Source organism: Natator depressus, chromosome 7 (assembly GCF_965152275.1).
Source record: "Natator depressus isolate rNatDep1 chromosome 7, rNatDep2.hap1, whole genome shotgun sequence".
NCBI classification, from domain to species: Eukaryota; Metazoa; Chordata; order Testudines; family Cheloniidae; genus Natator; species Natator depressus.
In genome coordinates this window covers 124,154,561-124,175,816 of record NC_134240.1, presented here as the reverse complement: position 1 = coordinate 124,175,816, position 21,256 = coordinate 124,154,561, and the positions used below count along the sequence as shown (strand labels likewise).

The following is a 21,256-nucleotide window of genomic DNA, read 5'->3' as shown; positions in this document are numbered from 1 at the left end:
GCATAATCACTTCCCTCGATCTGCTGGCAATGCTCCTACTAATACAGCCCAATATGCCGTTAGCCTTCTTGGCAACAAGGGCAAACTGTTGACTCATATCCAGCTTCTCGTCCACTGTAATCCCCAGGTCCTTTTCTGCAGAACTGCTGCTTAGCCAGTCAGCCCCCAGCCTGTAGCGGTGCATGGGATCCTTCCGTCCTAAATGCAGGACTGTGCACTTGTCCTTGGTGAACCTCATCAGATTTCTTTTGGTCCAATCCTCCAATTTCTCTCGGTCACTCTGGACCCTATCCCTATCCTCCAGTGTATCTACCTCTCCCCACATCTTAATGTCATCCACGAACTTGCTGAGGGTGCAATCCATCCCATCATCCAGATCATTAATTAAGATGTTGAACAAAATCTGCCCCAGGACTGACCCCTGGGGCACTCCGCTTGATACCGGCTGCCAACTAGACATCAAGCCATTGATCACTACCTGTTGAGCCCAACAATCCAGCCAACTTTCTATCCACCTTATTGTCCATTCAGCCAATCCATATTTTTTTTAGCTTGCTGGCAAGAATACTGTGGGAAACCATAACAAAAGCTTTGCTAAAGTCAAGATATATCACGTCCACTGCTTTCCCCATATCCACAGAGCCAGTTATCTCATCATAAGATGGTCACCTAAATATTAAGGCGCACAATATTAAAAGACACCCTTGAAAATTTTGGCCTTAACTTTTGGTGAGCTGAAATATGAATTGAAGAAGCAGGGGGCTGCTTTAGCTAGTATATCACCTAGTACGCCACGTCCTCGCTCCCTGCCCCTCCCCTCCAGAGCCTCCTGAATGCCGCCAAACAGATGATTGCTGCAGGCGGGAGGTGCAGGGAGCGAGGGGGAAGTTGTTGATCCATGGGGCTGCTGATGGGCGGGAGGGGCTAGGGGGGTGGAGGAGAGCTGATATGGGGGCTGCCAGGCTGGTTCCAAGCCCCCAGGGCCAAACAACGTTATAAGCAAACATTGCGCAAATTTAAATAAGTATGTTCTCCAATAGATCAGCAATGAAACAATGTTAACTGGGACAACGTTAAGCGAGGAGTTACTCTACAGGAGAAGCATGTTTTAAAATCCATGAGGTGGAAAAAAAAAAAAAAACTAGACCTGTAGATGGGTTTATTCCCTGTTTTATATAAATTTTTAATATCATCACCATGATCCAGAAAAAGAAATACCACATGGCTGATAAACCTCTGCAGGCTCTTTGAAAGAGAAATTGTTACATTGGTATATATATATTATATAATGTGATATACTGACTTCAAAGCACTTTGGCTCAGGCCTACAGCAAGTAAGTAAAATATTTTTGTTTTCCTAGCCAGCTGAGTGTAGGCCGTATGAATCTGCATATTTGAACAGATCCTTGAAAGAGCAATAGGTGAATGAAAAACATATTATACAATAAGGAAATGTGAACTTAAAAATACAAACTAGTAGGGAGACTCAGGGGCAAGCACAGTAACATAATACAGAAATTGTCAGATTAGATCAAACTATTGGCTCATCTAGTCTGGTCTCCAGTCTCTGACAATGGTCACTGCCAAATGCTTCAGAGGAAGATGCAAGAAAACACATAACAGCCCATTATGGAGTAACATGCCCCTGGGGCAGCGGCTTTCTAACTCAAGATTCATGCCATGAAGCCAGAGGGTTTATACCCCTTATAGCATTCTCATCTTCTTTACTACCCTTGTGAATGTTATAATTATCCTCATAAATGTCTTAACTTTTTAAATCTCATTGAGCTCTCGGCCTCAATAATACCTTGTAGCAATCTTGTAGATTTCTTGGCCAGCTTCAGCTCAAAGGCGCATAACTCCTCCTCCACCCTGGGCCTGTAGTGATGCTGGCAAGTGCTGTGGAACAGCTGACTGTTCACCCCTCATATTCACAAGATGTTACAGATCAGATTCCCTGATCAGGGAGAGCTTGGGAATTCAGTGTGCCGAGGGTAAGACTACTTACAATCACTCAGCTGCACACAGAACAGAGACTCATATCCGCTGGGGTCAGTGACGATTTCAGTGTGATGAGGGGTGTTATTTCTGAAAATAAGAGACTTCTCCACGCACAGTTGGTTCACAATTCTGCACAAAAAACAGGAGAGAGAGAGAGCTAACGCTAAGGATACATTTACATTCCATGTTCCTCCGCCCCCCAACCAACTGGATACCGAATTCTTCTTAATTTCCTAACACAAACTGTATTGCATTATTAAACATTAAAAATAATGTTTTGCATTATTAAACAATTAGACAGTTAGTGTCTCACCCTAGAAGGAGCTGTGGGTGAGAAGTGAACTGTATATTTGCGAGGCACTTTAGGATTCTTTACAATGCAATATAATCGCAGGAGTACGAGCCTTCTACCACATCTCCCCCTTTCTAGAACAGCCCAGCCCATCCCAACCTCCTCCCCCTTCTCTCCAATCTGTCTCCCTATCCCCTGCCTCTCAGTTGCCATCCCTAATAATTTCATTATAAAGTCATCATGTCCAGCCTTGCAAAACTGTCATGACAATGTATGAGCCCTGCCCAAACATCCCCAGTTCCTCCCTCAGAATCATTTAACTGACCTCAGGCATTTGAACATGATCACACAAACACCAAGTGATATTAAAATAACTGTGTCTGGATTTTAGTTTCTGTTGGGAGTGTTCAGACAGTGAGAAAGCAAAGAAAAAGCTGGACATGCACAAGTCCATGGGGCCAGATGCAATGTATCCGAGGGTGCTGAGGGAGATGGCTGATGTGAGCCATTGGCCATTATCTTTGAAAACTTGTGGCGATTGGGGGAGGTCCCAGACGACTGGAAAAGGGAAAATATAGTGCCCATCTTTAAAAAAGGAAGAAGGAGAATCCGGGGAACTACAGACCGGTCAGCCTCACCTCAGTCCCCAGAAAAATCATGGAGCAGGTCCTCAAGGAATCCATTTTGAAGCATCTGGAGGAGAGGAAAGTGATCAGGAACAGTCAGCATGGATTCACCAAGGGCGAGTCATGCCTGACCAACCTGATTGCCTTCTATGATGAGATAACTGGCTCTGTGGATATGCGGAAAGCGGTGGACGTGATATATCTTGACTTTAGCAAAGCTTTTGATATGGTCTCCCACAGTATTCTTGCCAGCAAGCTAAAAAAATATGGATTGGATGAATGGACTATAAGGTGGATAGAAAGCTGGCTAGATTGTTGGGCTCAACGGGTAGTGATCAACGGCTCAATGTTTAGTTGGCAGCCGGTATCAAGCAGAGTGCCCCAGGGGTCAGTCCTGGGGCCGGTTTTGTTCAACATCTTAATTACTGATCTGGATGATGGGATGAATTGCACCCGCAGCAAGTTCGTGGATGACACTAAGATGGGGGGAGAGGTAGATACACAGGAGGGTAGGTATAGGGTCTAGAGTGACCGAGAAAAATTGGAGGATTGGGGCAAAAGAAATCTGATGAGGTTCAACAAGGACAAGTGCACAGTCCTGCATTTAGGACGGAAGAATCCCATGCACTGCTACAGGCTGGGGACTGACTGGCTAAGTGGCAGTACTGCAGAAAAGGACCTGGGGATTACAGTGGACGAGAAGCTGGATATGAGTCAACAGTGTACCCTTGTTGCCAAGAAGGCTAACGGCATATTGGGCTACATTAGTAGAAGCATTGCCAGCAGATCGAGGGAAGTGATTATTCTCCTCTATTCGGCACTGGTGAGGCCACATTTTGAGTACTGCGTCCAGTTTTGTGCCCCCCACTACAGAAAAGATGTGGATAAATTGGAGAGAGTCCACCAAGGGCAATGAAAATGATTAGGGGGCTGGGGCACATGACTTATGAGGAGAGGCTGAGGGAACTGGGCTTGTTTAGTCTGCAGAAGGGAAGAGTGAGGGGGGATTTGATAGCAGACTTCAACTACCTGAAGGGGGGTTCCAAAGAGGATGGAGCTAGACTGTTCTCAGTGGTGGCAGATGATAGAACAAGAAGCAATGGTCTCAAGTTGGAGTGGGGGAGGTCTAGGTTGGACATTAGGAAACACTATTTCACTAGGAGGGTGGTGAAGCACTGGAATGGGTTACTGAGGGAGGTGGTGGAATCTCCATCCTTAGAGGTTTTTAAGGCCTGGCTTGACAAAGCCCTGGCTGGGATGATTTAGTTGGGGTTGGTCCTGCTTTGAGCAGGGGGTTGGACCAGATGACCTCCTGAGGTCTCTTCCAACCCTAATCGTCTATGATTCGATGACTCAAAGTGTGACCCCAATCTCCTTGCACATGTGTATGTTAGTTACTTCAGTCAGGCAACAGCATTATCATGGTCCCTTAGCCATTGCTTAGCCAAGATGTCTGCATGCAACACAGAAGGGCATCAAGTAGCCAATCCCTCACAACTCAACTATTGCTGCCTGGGAGATAGAAGGAGAAGGGTTGTTATGAGCAGAGTTAAAAAACCCCATTGAGATTGGTAGGTGTGAACTCACACTTCAATTAACATAACTGTAAGCATAAGCCCCACCCAAGACAAAAGGTGTATGTGAACCTGCCCAAGAGCTTTTGGCTGAGTATTGTTTTGGGTAGGGGTGTATGTATGGGAAGAGAGACCACATAGAAACTGAGACCAGACCTGACTGAGGCTATGTCTACACTACTGACCTTACAGTAGCACAGCTGTACCACTGCAGTTGAGCCACTGTAAGGTCGTCTGTGTAGCTGCTCTATGCCGGTGGGAGAGAGCTCTTCCACCAGCATAATCAAACCACCCCCCAACGAGCGCTGGTAGCTATGTGAGCAGAAGACAACAAGGGGAAATAGGTTTCCCAGTCTCTATTCAAGCCTAAGTCATTATGCAAGATAACCTATTTCCCCTTGTTTTTTCCTACCCGCCCCCCCCCTCGCTATTCCTCAGACATTCTTGTTAAACCCTGGATTTGTGCTGGAAATGGCCCACCTTGATTATCATACACATTGTAAGGAGAGTGGTCACTTTAGATAAGCTATTACCAGCGGGAGAGTGGCGGGGGGAGGGGAGAGAAAACCTTTTGAAGTGATAAACACCCATTTTTTCATGGTCTGTGTGTATAAAAAATCCTCACTGCATTTTCCACTTTATGCATCTGATGAAGTGAGCTGTAGCTCACAAAAGCTTATGCTCAAATAAATTGGTTAGTCTCTAAGGTGCCACAAGTACACCTTTTTTCTTTTTGCGAATACAGACTAACACGGCTGCTACTCTGATACAGGGTAAAACAGATTTATTTAGGGTTTGGACCCCAATGGGAGTTGGGCATTGAGTGTTAAAGACAGGAACACTTCTGTAAGCTGCTTTCAGTTAAAGCTACAGCTTTGGGGCACGTGGTTCAGACCTGGGTCTGGGGTTTGCAGCAGGCTAGTGGGTCTGGCTCAAACCAGGCAGGGCACTGAAATCCTACGCTGACTAGGCACATCAGGTGGCAGCTCCCAGGGGGTTTCTGTGATCCAGCCCATCACAGCAGCTTCTTGTATAGGCACCATCTCCAGGGCTGGAGCTACAGGTGCCAACTTCCCAATGGGTCAGGGGGTGCTCACTGCTCAACCCCTGGCTCTGACACAGGCCCTGCCCCCATCCCACCCCTTCCCCAGAGCCTGCCATGGCTTTGTTCCTCCCCCTTTCCCCCCAGAGCTTCCTGCACGCCACGAAACAGCTGATCGGGAGGTGTGGGGAGGGATGGGGACGGGACTGATCAGCAGGGCTGCTGGTGGGCAGGAGGTGCTGGAAGCGGGGACGGAGTTGATTCGGCGGCTGCTGATGTATTACTGTGGCTCTTTGGCAATGTACATTGGTACATTCTGGCTTCTTCTCAGGTTGGCCACCCCTGCTCTACTGCATGAGCTAAAAGCCCCATAGCCCTTAGCTAAGGCTGTAGATCAGACTCATTAATCTCTCTCTAAGTGGTCTCGGCACCACTAGATAGGACAGAACACCTCACCCAGGAGGCGTGTGGATTACATTTGTAATAAACAAAACTGCATCAAAGGTATACCTGCCTATCACCAATTTCTACTCCCAGGCCCCAGACTTTGACTAGCCGCTTGGGTTGAAAAGGGGAAAAAATACATTACAACAGTCAGGCATCAGCACTGCCCTGGGCCTTTCACCACTGCTTCGCAATGGTATCTGTATGCAGCACTGAGGAGCATCAGGAAGCCAGTCCCTCACACCTTACCTGGTGCTGCCTGGAAGACAGAAGGAGAAGGTAGCCCTTGAGTCCCCCAGATCACAGCCAAGGTAACAGTCAGTATCACAGCAGCAGTTTATGTCACAGGATCCAGAATGCAGGTTGCAGATACAGGTGGGCAAACAAGCTAAGAAGAGAGAAAGAGACACCAGATCAGGGGGAGAGGGGATCCCAGACTCCGTCCTCTAGGTGATATGGGGGGAAAGCTGGGGAGAGGGGACCTTGGGGTAGGTGAGGGAGACCAGCCAGAGGGAAATTCAGGAAAGACAGACTGATATGGGAAAGGAGCCTGGGTATTGCCCTGAAGGGGATGAGGAGGAGTGACAAGCCAGGTCAGATGGAGAGGGGAACCCAAGCAGTAGGGTGCAGGGAATGGGGCGAGGGGAGGCTGGGTCAGCAGAAAGGCAACCCCAGGCACTGTACTGCAGGGGAATGGTCAGGAGACAGCCCAGGTCAGGGTGAGAGGGGACCCCGAGCACTGTACTGCTGGGAACGGGTGGAGAGACAGGCTGCCTCCATATCAGACAGGGGACCCTGGGCATTTCCTTGCAGGGCATGGGGCAGGGAGGAAACAGGCTGGGCCGGAGGAGAGCGCACCCTGGGCCTGGGCAACGTCCTGCTGGGGATGAGCGAGAAGGGACTGTGGGCCCCTCCTCACCTTCGGGAGCGGATGGGTCTCCCTGGACTCCCGGAGTCGGGCTGGGCTCCGGCTCCGCGGAGCTGCCTCCCTCTGGGCTGGGGCGTCCGGGCCCTGAACTTCCCTCCGGAGTCATGCCACCAGGTTCGGTGGCCGGGCCGGGGCCGTCCCCCGCGCTCTGGCTGGAGGGGCCGGGGCCGTCCCCCGCGGTCGGGCTGGAGGGGCCGGGGCCGTCCCCCGCGGTCGGGCTGGCGGGGCCGGGGCTGGGGCCGTCCCCCGCGGTCGGGCTGGCGGGGCCGGGGCCGTCCCCCGCGGTCGGGCTGGCGGGGCCGGGGCTGGGGCCGTCCCCCGCGGTCGGGCTGGCGGGGCCGGGGCTGGGGCCGTCCCCCGCGGTCGGGCTGGAGGGGCCGGGGCTGGGGCCGTCCCCCGCGGTCGGGCTGGCGGGGCCGGGGCTGGGGCCGATCCCCGCGGTCGGGCTGGCGGGGCCGGGGCCGGGGCCGATCCCCGCGGTCGGGCTGGCGGGGCCGGGGCCGGGGCCGATCCCCGCGGTCGGGCTAGGGGTCCCAGCCCCCCACCGCGGCTGCAGCAATAGCAGGAGCTGGAGCAGCAGCCGCTTCGGGCCCATAGCACCAACTTGTTGCCAGGGAACCGATACACTAACGTCTGACATCATGTCGTAAACGATCTGGTCTCGCGATAAACCTTAGCGCAGGCGCGTGTCGAAGGCCCCCTCCACCCAATGCGCATGTGTACGTCAATCTCCTCCTCGGCCCGCCCCTGCGTGACAGTCAGACGCCTCGTGGTGGCTGGGCCTGGGCGCGAGCTGGGGATGGAGGCGGCCCCTGGGCGGTAGGGGGTGAGCCCCGCCCCCACAGAGCCCGCCCCTCGTGGGCTGGCCCGGCCCGGCCCGGGGTGTGTGAGCAGCGCTCGGCCGCGCAGGGCGGTGCGCTGAGCGGGGAGCCGGCTGGGCCGTCTCCGTGCGGCTTCGCCCCTAGTAGAGCTGGTCCGGTCTCCCCAGGGCCTCGCCTGCTGCCGCCGGGGTGGCGCGGTCTCCCGCTCCGGGAAGCGTGTCAGGACGATCCCGGTGGGGCGATGCCCCAGCGCCGAGGGCACAGGGCAGTCCTCGAGTGAGCGCCAGTCCCCACGTCTGGCAGTGAGGGGCTTGGCGACTGCGGGAGCGTGGCGCTGTGTCCCTGCACGCTGGTGCCCGCTGTCTGTCGTCCATGAGCGTCGCTCCCTCTTTTCATTAATCCAGTTATAGGGTCAGCCTGCACCGCATCCCCTGGCCACGAGATCCCCAGGTTGGTTGACTCTCTTGTGTGAAGAAGTACTTCCTTCTACTTGTGTTAAGCTTGTTGGCTATTCATTGTATTGGGTGATGCTGGTTTGTGTGTTACGTGAAGGGGTAAAAAACACTTCCTTATTTACTTTCTCCACACCAGTTGTGATTTTATAGACCTCAATCATAAGAATAGCCATATTAGGTCACACCAAAGGTCCATCTAGCCCAGTATCCTGTCTTCCAACCGTGGCCAATGCTAGGTGCTCTGGAGGGAATGAACAGAACAGGGAATCATCAAGCTGGCTGTATTTTAAAGAATCCTTATTGAGGTTACAGGGACAAACCATCCCGATGTGTAGAAAAAATAGTAACTATAGCAGGCGACCAGCTTGGCTTAACAGTGAAATCCTTGCAGATCTTAAACACAAAAAAGAGGCTTACAAGAAGTGGAAGATTGGACAAATGACCAGGGATGAGTATATAACTATTGCTGGGGCATGTAGGAATGGAATCAGGAAGGCTAAATCACACCAGGAGTTGCAGCTAGCGAGGGATGTTAAGAGTAACAAGAAGGGTTTCTTCAGGTATGTTGGCGATAAGAAGAAAGCCAAGGAAAGTGTGGGCCCCTTACTAAATGAGGGAGGCAACCTAGTGACAGAGGATGTGGAAAAAGCTACCGTACTCAATGCTTTTTTTGCCTCTGTCTTCACGAACAAGGTCAGCTCCCAGACTGCTGCCCTGGGCATTGCAACATGGGGAGTAGATGGCCAGCCCTCTGTGGAGAAAGAGGTGGTTAGGGACTATTTAGAAAAGCTGGACGTGCACAAGTCCATGGGGCCGGACGAGATGCATCCGAGAGTGCTAAAAGAATTGGCGGATGTGATTGCAGAGCCATTGGCCATTATCTTTGAAAACTCGTGGCGAACGGGGGAAGTCCCAGATGACTGGAAAAAGGCTAATGTAGTGCCCATCTTTAAGAAAGGGAAGAAGGATGATCCTGGGAACTACGGGCCGGTCAGCCTCACCTCAGTTCCCGGAAAAATCATGGCGCATGTCCTCAAGGAATCAATCCTGAAGCACTTACACTAGAGGAAAGTGATCAGGAACAGTCAGCATGGATTCACCAAGGGAAAGTCATGCCTGACTAATCTAATTGCCTTCTATGATGAGATAACTGGTTCTGTGGATGAAGGGAAAGCAGTGGACATGTTGTTCCTCGACTTTAGCAAAGCTTTTGACACAGTATCCCACAGTATTCTTGTCAGCAAGTTAAAGAAGTATGGGCTGGATGGATGCACTACAAGGTGGGTAGAAAGTTGGCTAGACTGTCGGGCTCAACGGGTAGTGATGAATGGCTCCATGTCTAGTTGGCAGCCGGTGTCAAGTGGAGTGCCCCAGGGGTCGGTCCTGGGGCCGGTTTTGTTCAATATCTTCATTAATGATCTGGAGGATGGTGTGGATTGCACCCTCAGCAAGTTTGCGGATGACACTAAACTGGGAGGAGTGGTAGATACGCTGGAGGGTAGGGATAGGATACAGAGGGACCTAGACAAATTGGAGGATTGGGCCAAAAGAAATCTGATGAGGTTCAACAAGGACAAGTGCAGAGTCTTGCACTTAGGATGGAAGAATCCAATGCACCGCTACAGACTAGGGACCGAATAGCTAGGCAGCAGTTCTGCGGAAAAGGACCTAGGGGTGACAGTGGACAAGAAGCTGGATATGAGTCAACAGTGTGCCGTTGTTGCCAAGAAGGCCAATGGCATTTTGGGGTGTATAAGTAGGGGCATTGCCAGCAGATCGAGGGACGTGATCATTCCCCTCTATTCGACATTGGTGAGGCCTCATCTGGAGTACTGTGTCCAGTTTTGGGCCCCACACTACAAGAAGGATGTGGAGAAATTGGAGAGAGTCCAGCGGAGGGCAACAAAAATGATTAGGGGACTGGAACACATGAGTTATGAGGAGAGGCTGAGGGAACTGGGATTGTTTAGTCTACGGAAGAGAAGAATGAGGGGGGGATTTGATAGCTGCTTTTAACTACCTGAAAGGTGGATCCAAAGAGGATGGATCTAGACTATTCTCGGTGATAGCAGATGACAGGACAAGGAGTAATGGTCTCACGTTGCAGTGGGGGAGGTTTAGGTTGGATATTAGGAAAAACTTTTTCACTAGGAGGGTGGTAAAACACTGGAATGCGTTACCTAGGGAGGTGGTGGAATCCCCTTCCTTAGAAGTTTTTAAGGTCAGGCTTGACAAAGCCCTGGCTGGGATGATTTAGTTGGGATTGGTCCTGCTCTGGGCAGGGGGTTGGATTAGTTGGCCTCCAGAGGTCCCTTCCAACTCTGTTATTCTATGAAGTGATCCATCCACTGTTGCCCATTTCCAGCTTCTGGGAAACAGAAGTTAGAGACACCATCCCTGCCCATCCTGGCTAATAGGTTCATCAATGGCTATCTTCCATGAATTTATCTTATTCTTTTTTTAACCCTGTTTTAGTCTTGGCCTTCACAACATCCTCTGGCAAAGAGTTCCACAGGTTGATTGTGCATTGTGTGAAGAAATACTTCCTTTTATTGGTTTTAAAACTGCTGCCTATTAATTTCATTTGGTGGCCCCTATTTCTTGTGTTATGAGGCGTAAATAACACTTTTCTTATTTATTTTCTCCAAACCAGGTGTGATTTTATAGACTTCTATCATATCCCCCCTTAGTCGTCTCTTTTCCAAGCTGAAAAGTCCCAGTTTTATTAATCTCTCCTCATATGGCAGCCATTCTATACCCCTAATCATTTTTGTTGCCCTTTTCTGAATCTTTTCCAAGTCCAATATGTCTTTTTAGAGATGGGGCGACCACATCTGCATGCAGTATTCAAGATGTGAGTGAACCATTGATTTATATAGAGGCAATATGATATTTTCTGCCTTATTTATGCCTTTCCTAATGATTCCCAACATTCTGTTTGCTTTTTTGACTGCAGTTGCACATTGAGTGGATGTTTTCAGAGAACTATCCACAATGGGCTGGATGAATGGACTATTAAGGTGGATAGAAAGCTGGCTAGATTGTCGGGCTCAACGGGTAGTGATCAATGGCTCCATGTCTAGCTGGCAGTCGGTATCAAGTGGAGTGCCCCAAGGATCGGTCCTGGGGCCGGTTTTGTTCAATATCTTCATAAATGATCTGGGGGATGGCATGGATTGCACCCTCAGCAAGTTTGCAGATGACACTAAACTGGGAGGAGGGTAGATAGGATACAGAGGGCCTTAGACAAATTAGAGGATTGGGCCAAAAGAAGTTTGATGAGCTTCAACAAGGACAAGTGCAGAGTCCTGCACTTAGGACGGAAGAATCCAATGCACCGCTACAGACTAGGGACCGAATGGCTCGGCAGCAGTTCTGCAGAAAAGAACCTAGGGGTTACAGTGGACGAGAAGCTGGATATGAGTCAACAGTGTGCCCTTGTTGCCAAGAAGGCCAATGGCATTTTGGGATGTATAAGTAGGAGCATTGCCAGCAGATCGAGGGACGTGATTGTTCTCCTCTATTCGACATTGGTGAGGGCTCATCTGGAGTACTGTGTCCAGTTTTGGGCCCCACACTACAAGAAGGATGTGGAAAAATTGGAGAGAGTCCAGCGGAGTGCAACAAAAATGATTAGGGGACTGGAACACATGACTTATGAGGAGAGGCTGAGGGAACTGGGATTGTTTAGTCTGCGGAAGAGAAGAATGAGGGCGGATTTGATGGCTGCTTTCAATTAGCTGAAAGGTGGATCCAAAGAGGATGGCTCTAGACTGTTTTCAGTGGTAGCAGATGACAGAACAAGGAGTAATGGTCTCAAGTTGCAGTGGGGGAGATTTAGGTTGGATATTAGGAAAAACTTTTTCACTAGGAGGGTGGTGAAACACTGGAATGCGTTACTTAGGGAGATGGTGGAATCTCCTTCCTTAGAAGTTTTTAAGGTCAGGCTTGACAAAGCCCTGGCTGGAATGATTTAGTTGGGGATTGGTCCTGCTTTGAGCAGGAGGTTGGACTAGATGACCTCCTGAGGTCCCTTCCAACCCTGATATTCTATGATTCTGTGAATGACTCCAAGATCTCTTTCTTGAGTGGTAACAGCTAATTTAGACTCCATCCTTTTATATGTATAGTTGGGATTATGTTTTCCAATGTGCATTACTTTGCATTTGTCAACATTGAATTTCATCTGCCATTTTGTTGCCCAGTCACCCAGTTGTGAGAGATCCTGTTGTAGCTCTTCGCAGTCTGCCGGGACTTAACTGTCTTGAGTAGTTTTGTATCATTTGTATCATTCCCCTTAGTCATCGCTTTTCTAAAGTGAGCAATCCCAATCTTTTTAATCTCTCACATGGAAATTGTTCTATACCCCAATCAATTGTGTTGCCTATCTTTGTACTTTTTCCAATTCTAAGATAGCTTTTTTGCGGGAAACCAGAAAAGCATGTAGCATTCAAGGTGTGGGCATACCATGCACGTACATAGTGGCATTATAATAGTTTCTGTCTTATCATCAATTCCTTTCCTAATGGTTCCTAACATTGTTAACTTTTTTGACTGCTGTCGCACACTGAGCGGATATTCTCAGAGAACTATCCTCAATGACTCCAAGGTCTGTTTCTTGAGTGGTAACAGCTAATTTAGACCCCATCTTTTTGTATGTAAACTTTGGATTATGTTTTCCAGTGTGCATTACTTTGCACTTGTCAACACTGAATTTCATCAACTTTTCTGTGCACAGTCATCCAGTTTTGTGAGATCCTTTTGTAACTCTTCATAGTCAGCTTTAGACTATGACTTGAGTAATCTTGATTAATTTTGTATCATCTGCAAATTTTGCCACCTCTCTGTTTACCTCTTTTTCCATATCATTTATGTATGTTGAACAGCACTGGTCCCAGTATAGATCCTTGGGGGATGCCACTATTTACCTCTTTCTATTGTGAAAACTGACCATTCATTCCTAACCTTTGTTTTCTGTCTTTTAACCACTTATTGATCTATGAGAGGACCTTCCCCCCCTCAATCTAGGACTGCATAATTTGCTTTAAGAGCCTTTGGTGAGGGACCAGTCAAAGGCTTTCTGAAAGTCCAAGTATGTCCACTAGATCACCCACCTTATTGTCCTTGATTCTGCTGATCATAGATTCCTCCTTGTGTGCCATAGCTTCCCTTATCAGTTTTCTACAATTCCTATCAGCTATATATATAAAAAAATAAATAGCTACCTTCACTTCCCCTACATCACAGCATTTTTTTTTAACTAGTACAGCTTTCTTCTTCACTTGTGGCTTTTGGGGCACCTAGTATGGTGTTCTTAAATGATTCCCAATTATCATTCACTTTTTTCTGATTAAGTTCTTCCTCCCGGTATATGATTTGTCTTTTATAATGGTTTTCAGTTTTGTGAACTAGGCCCTGGTGAAGCACCAAGTATATATATTACCGGTCTAGATTTTATTCTGCTTGCGCATTACAAATGTGATCAAGTCATTATCACTTGTACCTAAGCTACCATTAATGTTTAGGTCCGTGATTAGATCCTCTTTATCTGTTAAGACAAGATCTAATAAACAATTATCTCATGTTGGCTGCAACATTTCTTGAGTTAGGAAATTGTCATTTATAATGTTTAGAAATTCCAAGGATATTTTAGTACTGGCAATGTGATTGTTGCTAGTACTCAAATTGAAGTCCCCTATCATCACAGTTTTCCTCCTACACATTATAGATAGGGGTGTAAGGAGGTATAGTACAAGATAGTATGCAGTTTCCTAGTGTAGTGTTGATAAATTTTCACCACCAGTTAGTAGAATTAGTAGAATTTCAACAACTTCCACCCAGTCAGCTCCTTATAGATCTGGGCCATGATGGTTTGATATACTTGAAGTGCCAAGGAAATCCCAAACTGAAATCACTTAGGCACACTGTGTATATGTCAAAATTGGAGTTAAAGGTGCAGAGTTATGACCTTTCTCTAGTGAGACAGACCTGCCAAAACTCTTGGTTTGCAACCAAAACTGAAAATACTCTTGAATTTTGAAATCTAGGTCATGACCTACTCAATTGTTCTCATGGGAGAACATTTAAGAACATAAGAATGGCCACACTGGGTCAGACCAAAGATCCATCTAGCCTAGTATCCTGTCTTCCAACAGCGACCAATGTCAGGTGCCCCAGAGGGAATGAACAGAACAGGTAATCATCAGTGATCCGCTCATTCCCAGCTTCTGGCAAACAGAGGCTAGTGACACTTGCATTTGATAAGTTGTAACAGACTGTCACTCAGACACGATGATGATGGGTGCATTAGAAATACCCATTTAAGCAGAATGCATGAAGGTCATTCACTCATCCTGAATCATCAGCAGTTTTGGGGACGTGACAATGGGAAGGCCACACATTTCTGCCCTAGATGTTTTGGTAAAGTGGTGCGTTATTTTCATCTAGCTAATAGAGCTAGTCTCCCTTTTTCCTAAAATTAAACAGTTATTCTCCTACATGTTGTTCCATCGCTTCCCCTGCAAAGTCAGGCAAACATTTAAATATTAATACAACACACTTTGATTGACTTATGTACTAACTGCATTCACAAGCTGACATATGTAACTACATAAAGCTCCTTCTTGGAAGGATGTATTTGCCAGGTAAGGAGTCAGTATGTATATTAAAAACCAAATATAAAGTGTCATGATATTATTCATCTACAGATTCAATTGTAATCAACAACCTTCTTTTGGATACACAACTAGATGTCTTGCATCTGAAGAAGTGGGTTTTTTACCACAAAAGCTTATGCCCAAATAAATCTGTTAGTCTTTAAGGTGCCATCGGACTCCTTGTTGTTTTTGTGATACAGACTAACACGGCTACCCCCGATACATAACCAGGTGTGCTTTTGTCACAGAGTCCCTGGGCGATGCTCTGGAACTGCTCCCCATGAAGCCAGTCAGGACGCTGGGGAAGTCTCCTTTCTGTGAGCAGCCTGTCTTCAGGACACAAAGCTCACACAGCTTCCACCTTCCTGGGTCTGACCTCGGAGCATTCAGCATCCTCTGCCCCTCCGTGTGTTTCCCCCAGCGAGTCCACCCAGGCGGGGTCTTGGGGAAGCCAGAGGGTCCTGCACCCCAACTCCGCAGTCAGACGTGACTCTCAGCCAGCCAGTAAAACAGAGGTTTATTAGACGACAGGAACATGGTCTAACACAGAGCTTGCAGGTGCAGAGAACAGGACCCCTCAGCTGGGTTCATTTTGGGGGGCAGTGAGCCAGACAACCAAGTCTGCATTTCACTCTATGTCCCAGCCAGCCCCAAAACTGAAACTCCCTCCAGCCCCCCCTCCTCTGGGCTTTGTCCCTTTCCCGGGCCAGGAGGTCACCTGATTCCTTTGTTCTCCAACCCTTTAGCTCTCACCTTGCAGGGGGGAAGGGCCCAGGCAATCAGTTGCCAGGAAACAGGGTGTCGGCCATTCTCTGTGTCCAGACCCCTGCACACACCTGCCCTCTAGGGCTCTGCAATGATCATACACCCTTACCCCACCCCCTAGATACTTAAGAACTGCATAGGGGAAACTGAGGCACCCCCACACTATTCAGAGGAAACATTAAGAACGGTCCCACTTCCTCACAGCTTTTCTCAAGAGTGAGAGGGGGGCAAAACTGCAGAGAGGCATCAGTCAGTAGGAGCAGCTGCAAAAGCAGCCTAGGCCTGGACCTATGGCCATTCAGAGAACTTTCTTCAGTTTTGACTGGACTTTTTTGGCCCTGTATTGATTGACTGTTCACTCCAACTCTGACCCTCTTCACACTCTCTTCACACCTACACCTCTTATTCTCTTCCCCTCTGCCTTGCCCCTTCATACCACTTCCCTTCAATATCCCCTCTCTTCTCTTTTCTTTCCATTTAGCTGAACCCCTCCTAAATAATGCTGCCCCCCAAAAAGGTGGAAGTAACATGGCATTTACTGTCACCACATTGGTCACTCTGCTGTGAATCCTGTACAGCTGTCTTGTCTATTTAGATGTAAGCTCCTCAGGGCAGAGGCTGCCTGTCACTGTTTGTACAGGTAGAATCATAAAATATTAGGGTTGGAAGAGACCTCAGGAGGTCATCTAGTCCAATACCCTGCCCAAAGCAGGACCAACATCAACTAGGTGTGATGCTGTATGATTGAATATGACCATTTATATAATTGATATTTCCACTGTTATACAGTTGCAACAAATCTTGTACAAAGTATGTCATGTAAGGTGTCAATTGGAAAGTTATGGTTTGCTAAGTCTGATTATCCTGTTCATATGAATGTATCATCTTCGTATCTGCAGTTATGAATGTTGGCTATGTACTGGTATCTTACACCAGGATTTCAACAATTTCCACCCCACCATCAACCTCAGTCTGGACCGGTCCACACAAGCGGTCCACTTCCTAGACACTACAGTGCTAATAAGCGATGGTCACATAAACACCACCCTATACCAGAAACCTACTGACTGCTATACTTACCTACATGTCTCCAGCTTTCATCCAGACCACATCACGCGATCCATTATCTACAGCCAAGCTCTAAGATACAACCGCATTTGCTCCGATCCCTCAGACAGAGACAAACACCTACAGGATCTCTATCAAGTGTTCTTAAAACTACAATACCCACCTGGTGAAGTGAAGAAACAGATTGACAGAGCCAGAAGGGTACCCAGAAGTCACCTACTACAAGATAGGCCCATCAAAGAAAGTAACAGAACACCACTAGCCGTCACCTAAAGCCCCCAACTAAAATCTCTCCAGCGCATCATTAAGGATCTACAACCTATCCTGAAGGATGATCCCTCACTCTCTCAGACCTTGGGAGACAGGCCAGTCCTCGCTTACAGACAGCCCCGCAACCTGAAGCAAATACTCACCAGCAACTACACACCAAACAGCAAAAACACCAATCCAGGAACCAAACCCTGGTGCCAACTCTGTCCATGTATCTATTCAAGGGACATCATCGTAGGACCTAACCACATCAGCCACACCATCAGGGACTCATTCACCTGCACATCTACCAATGTGATATATGCCACCATGTGCCAGTAATGCCCCTCTGCCATGTACATAGTCCAAACTGGACAGTCTCTATGCAAAAGAATAAATGGACACAAATCTGATATCAGGAATTATAACATTCGAAAACCAGTAGGAGAACACTTCAGTCTCCCTGGTCACTCAATAACAGACCTAAAAGTGGCAATTCTTCAACAAAAAAACTTCAAAAACAGACTCCAATGTGAAACTGCAGAACTGGAATTCATTTGCTAACTGGACACCATCAAATTAGGCCTGAATAAAGACTGGGAGTGGTTGGGTCATTACAAAACCTAAACCTAATTTCCCCCATACTAATTTCCTCCTACCGTTACTCATACCTTCTTGTCAACTGTTTGAAATTGGCCACTCTCATTACCACTACAAAAGTTATTTTTCCTCCCTTGGTATCCTGCTGTTAATTGAATTGTCTCATTAGACTGACCTCACACTTGGTAAGGCAATTCCCATCTTTTCATGAATTTATACCTGTTCCTGTATTTTCCACTCTATGCATCTGATGAAGTGGGTTCTAGCCCACGAAAGCTTATGCCCAAATAAATTTGTTAGTCTCTAAGGTGCCACAAGGACTCCTTGTTGTTTTTACACGTGTTGTATTCCTTGGTAACACCCCCGAGACAGAATTTACATTCTGTTTAAATTCTATCCAGGGTCAGACAGCTATATGTTGATGGATCATTAAGGACACTCCACTCACAATGGGCAATTGAAGAAATTCATCCCACCCAGTAATCCTTTCCTGTGGACACCTCAGAAAGAATATGGGCAATGGCTGCCTCTGGGACTCATCAAAGCATGTAAGGGCATTTGATATGCTCATGTGACCCTGGACTCCATCTTGGGTTCGTCATTGTCCTGCACTGGGGCTGTGGGCTTTGTTTGACACAGTAAAATTCCATGCCCATAGCAGAGGATATAAAAAGACACCGGAGACATCTCCATTTTGTCTTAATTTCCTTCTTCATTTCCCTGGACTGGATTTCTAACAAGGAATCCTAAACAAGGACTGATGACCCCTGTCATAAATATAAAGGGAAGGTTAACCACCTTTCTGTATACAGTGGTATAAAATCCCTCCTGGCCAGAGGCAAAACACTTTCATCTGTAAAGGGTTAAGAAGCTAAGGTAACCTCACTGGCACCTGACCCAAAATGACCAATAAGGGGACAAGATACTTTCAAATCTGGAGTGGGGGGAAGAGGGGGACAAAGGGTTGGGTCTATCTGTGTGATCCTTTTGCTGGGAACAGATCAGGAATGCAGGCTTACAACTCCTGTAAAGTTAGTAAGTAATCTAGCTAGAAAATGCGTTAGATTTTCTTTTGTTTACTGGCTTGTAAAATAAGCTGTGCTGGAGGGAATGTATATTCCTGTTTTTGTGTCTTTTTGTAACTGAAGGTTTAGCCTAGAGGGATTCTCTATGTTTTGAATCTGATTACCCTGATTTTACAGAGGTGATTCTTTTATGTTTTCTTTAATTAAAATTCTTCTTTTAAGAACCTGATTGCTTTTTCATTGTTCTTAAGATCCAAGGATTTGGGTCTGTGTTCACTTGTACCAAGTGGTGAGGATTATTATCAAGCCTTCCCCAGGAAAGGGGGTTTAGGACTTGGGGGTATATTTTGGGGGAAGACGTCTCCAAGTGGTCTCTCTCCCAGTTCTTTGTTTAAAACGCTTAGTGGTGGCAGCATACTGTTCAAGGACAAGGCAAAGTTTGTACCTGGGGGAAGTTTTTAACCTAAGCTGGTAAGAATAAGCTTAGGGGGTCTTTCATGCAGGTCCCCACATCTGTACCCTAGAGTTCAGAGTGGGGAAGGAACCTTGACAACCCCCAATCTGTTTGGGTAATTCCAGAGAGACTTTTTCAAGCTAGCAGTTTATTCCATCACTGCTTCAAACCTGATAGAAGGACCTTGCAATCACATGTATGTGTGTGATCTATTAATAGGGTGACCATACATCCCTTTTTTAAGCTCTGTCCCAATCATCCTGACTCTTTTGGCAAAACTGGGCATTTGTCCACACTTGATCAGTTGGCAAGAGCAAATGGGACAAATGCCCAGTTTTACCCAAAAAGAGGGGTACGACCCCTAGCAGGGCACGGAGGAACATGCCGGTGGGGTGGGGGCGATGCCAGCCCTCTGCCGAGGGAGGGAGGGCTTGGGTGTGCAGCTTGCACCATCCCCACGTGTGCCTAGGAGGTGAGCAGCTCGGGCGGGCCCCAAGTGGGGTGAGGGTGAACAGCTCAGGCCAGTCCCACATGGGGGCAGAGAGGGCGGCTCAAGGCAGCCCCACGCAGGAGGGCGGGAGGAAAGGGGGCCTCAAACTAGCTCAGGTGGTGTCCGATTTTCCCTTTTGGGAAATATGATTACCCTATCTATTAACTGGATAAGTGGCTGATCTCTTGGGATTGGAAGGATTCTATAATGGTGAAATTGGTAACTACGCTTTGTACAGTCTAGTGCAGGGATTCTCGGGACAAATTTTTTGGTGGCCTCAGAGTGTGGCCACCAACTCTTGCTGGTGGCTGCTCTCACACTTTTTCCTAAAATACTTAATTAGCTTTAGGAAAACCAAATAAATATGCACATACACACATCCAAATAATTGTAATTTATTTATTGCGAGCTAGTAAGTCTGTTGTGAAAAGTGATATTAACAAACATAGAAGTAGCACTTGTCACAGCAAACTTACTCAGCCCTCCCAAGCTTGGGGACAAATTAAGCCCTGGATGGGGGGGTCGGGGGAGGCAGCGGGGGGCTGGAGCCCGAAGCCCCACAGCTGGAGCCTGGGCCCTGCCACTGCACAGCTAGAGCCCGGGGTTGGAGCCCAAAGCCCTGGGGCAGAGCCTGCCACCCCGCCATCCCAGGGCTCAAGCCCAAAGCCTGAGCCCCACTTTCCCTGGGAAGGTGGGGAATTCACTGGCTGCCTTCTCTTCCAGCATTGTACCCCAGGTGTCTCCAGAGGAGGGCAGGGCCCAACCCCTGCTGGTGGCCCCAGCACCAAGGCAGTGCATCCGGGAGCAACAGGGAGTCAGAGGGGCTGCTGTATTGCCCCCTATCACAGCCCAGGTGGCTGTGGCTGTGGCTGAAAGAAAAAGCTCCTGGTGGCTGCACTTGAGAAACTCTGGTCTAGTGTCTGGGTAGTGAGCCAAGGGCTGGAATACCTTAGGCGACTGCATTTTTGACTTCTTGTTAACCAGTGTGGTGATACAGACGTTCACTTTTGTTAATGGCTTGGTGTAATCTAATGATAGAATAATCACCGGTTTGGGATATGTCTGCCCTTTTTTCTCAACAGACTATCCTGAATTTGGCATCCTCAGCTGTGTCCCACTGAGGCATGGTGACAACAGGGCCTAGTATAATGGGCTCCATTCTTAGTTGGGCCTTATGTACTACCATAGGTAGGGAACCATATGTTGTGAAAGACAATGGTATGAGCACCAAAGCAGGTCAGTTACTGAATGTCATGCTGCAACATGATGAGTGGCTAAGAAGTCCACTTTCTGAAGGACAGTCTTTGCTACAGAAAGGCGGTCGTACGGCACAGGACCAGAGGATGAAGCTGGCGCACTACTAGCACTTGAGGCCTGCTGTACTTTGCTCTCTTTGCTTTCCTCAACGTTTTTGACCACCCAGTGCAGTGTGTCATGGCGTGAGGGGGAGTTAGGGCCCTGCACCCCCACTTCCTGCGATTCACCGTGACTCTCAGCCAGCCAGTAGAACAGAAGGTTTATTAGAGACGACAGGAACAGTTCAAACCAGAGCTTGCAGGCATAAGCAGGATCCCTTAGTCAGGCCCTTCTGGGGGGCAGGGAGATTAGACCCCCCAGCCTTGGGGCTCCCTCCTCTTCCCCAGCCAACCCCCAAACCTGGAAACCCCTCCAGCCATCTCACCCAGCCTCCCCCCAGCTCCTCCTCCAGCCTTTGTCCAGTTTCCCAGGCAGAAGGTGTCACCTGGCCCCAACCCCCTTCCTGGCTC

General features: G+C 48.1%; 2 protein-coding genes across 3 annotated transcripts in view; one reads left to right on the top strand and one right to left on the bottom strand.

The window, feature by feature from the left end:
* Positions 1–7,093, bottom strand: part of TCTN3 (tectonic family member 3) — a 67,040-nt gene extending 59,947 nt beyond the window's left edge. The window contains exons 1-3 of one of the 2 annotated variants that reach the window (XM_074959574.1): positions 6,899–7,093; positions 6,229–6,367; positions 2,009–2,130 (exon numbers count right to left, since the gene is read on the bottom strand). In XM_074959574.1, the coding sequence (XP_074815675.1) occupies positions 2,009–2,130; positions 6,229–6,367; positions 6,899–7,013 (376 nt within the window). In that variant the 5' untranslated portion in view covers positions 7,014–7,093. The remainder of the gene's footprint in view (positions 1–2,008; positions 2,131–6,228; positions 6,368–6,898) is intronic. The other variant, XM_074959575.1, reaches the window with a different exon arrangement.
* A 688-nt stretch (positions 7,094–7,781) lies between these two features.
* The window catches only part of ENTPD1 (ectonucleoside triphosphate diphosphohydrolase 1), a 104,566-nt gene continuing 91,091 nt past the window's right edge, over positions 7,782–21,256 (top strand). Inside the window, exon 1 of the mRNA XM_074959573.1 lies at positions 7,782–8,178. The gene's annotated coding sequence lies outside the window, so the exon portion shown is untranslated. The remainder of the gene's footprint in view (positions 8,179–21,256) is intronic.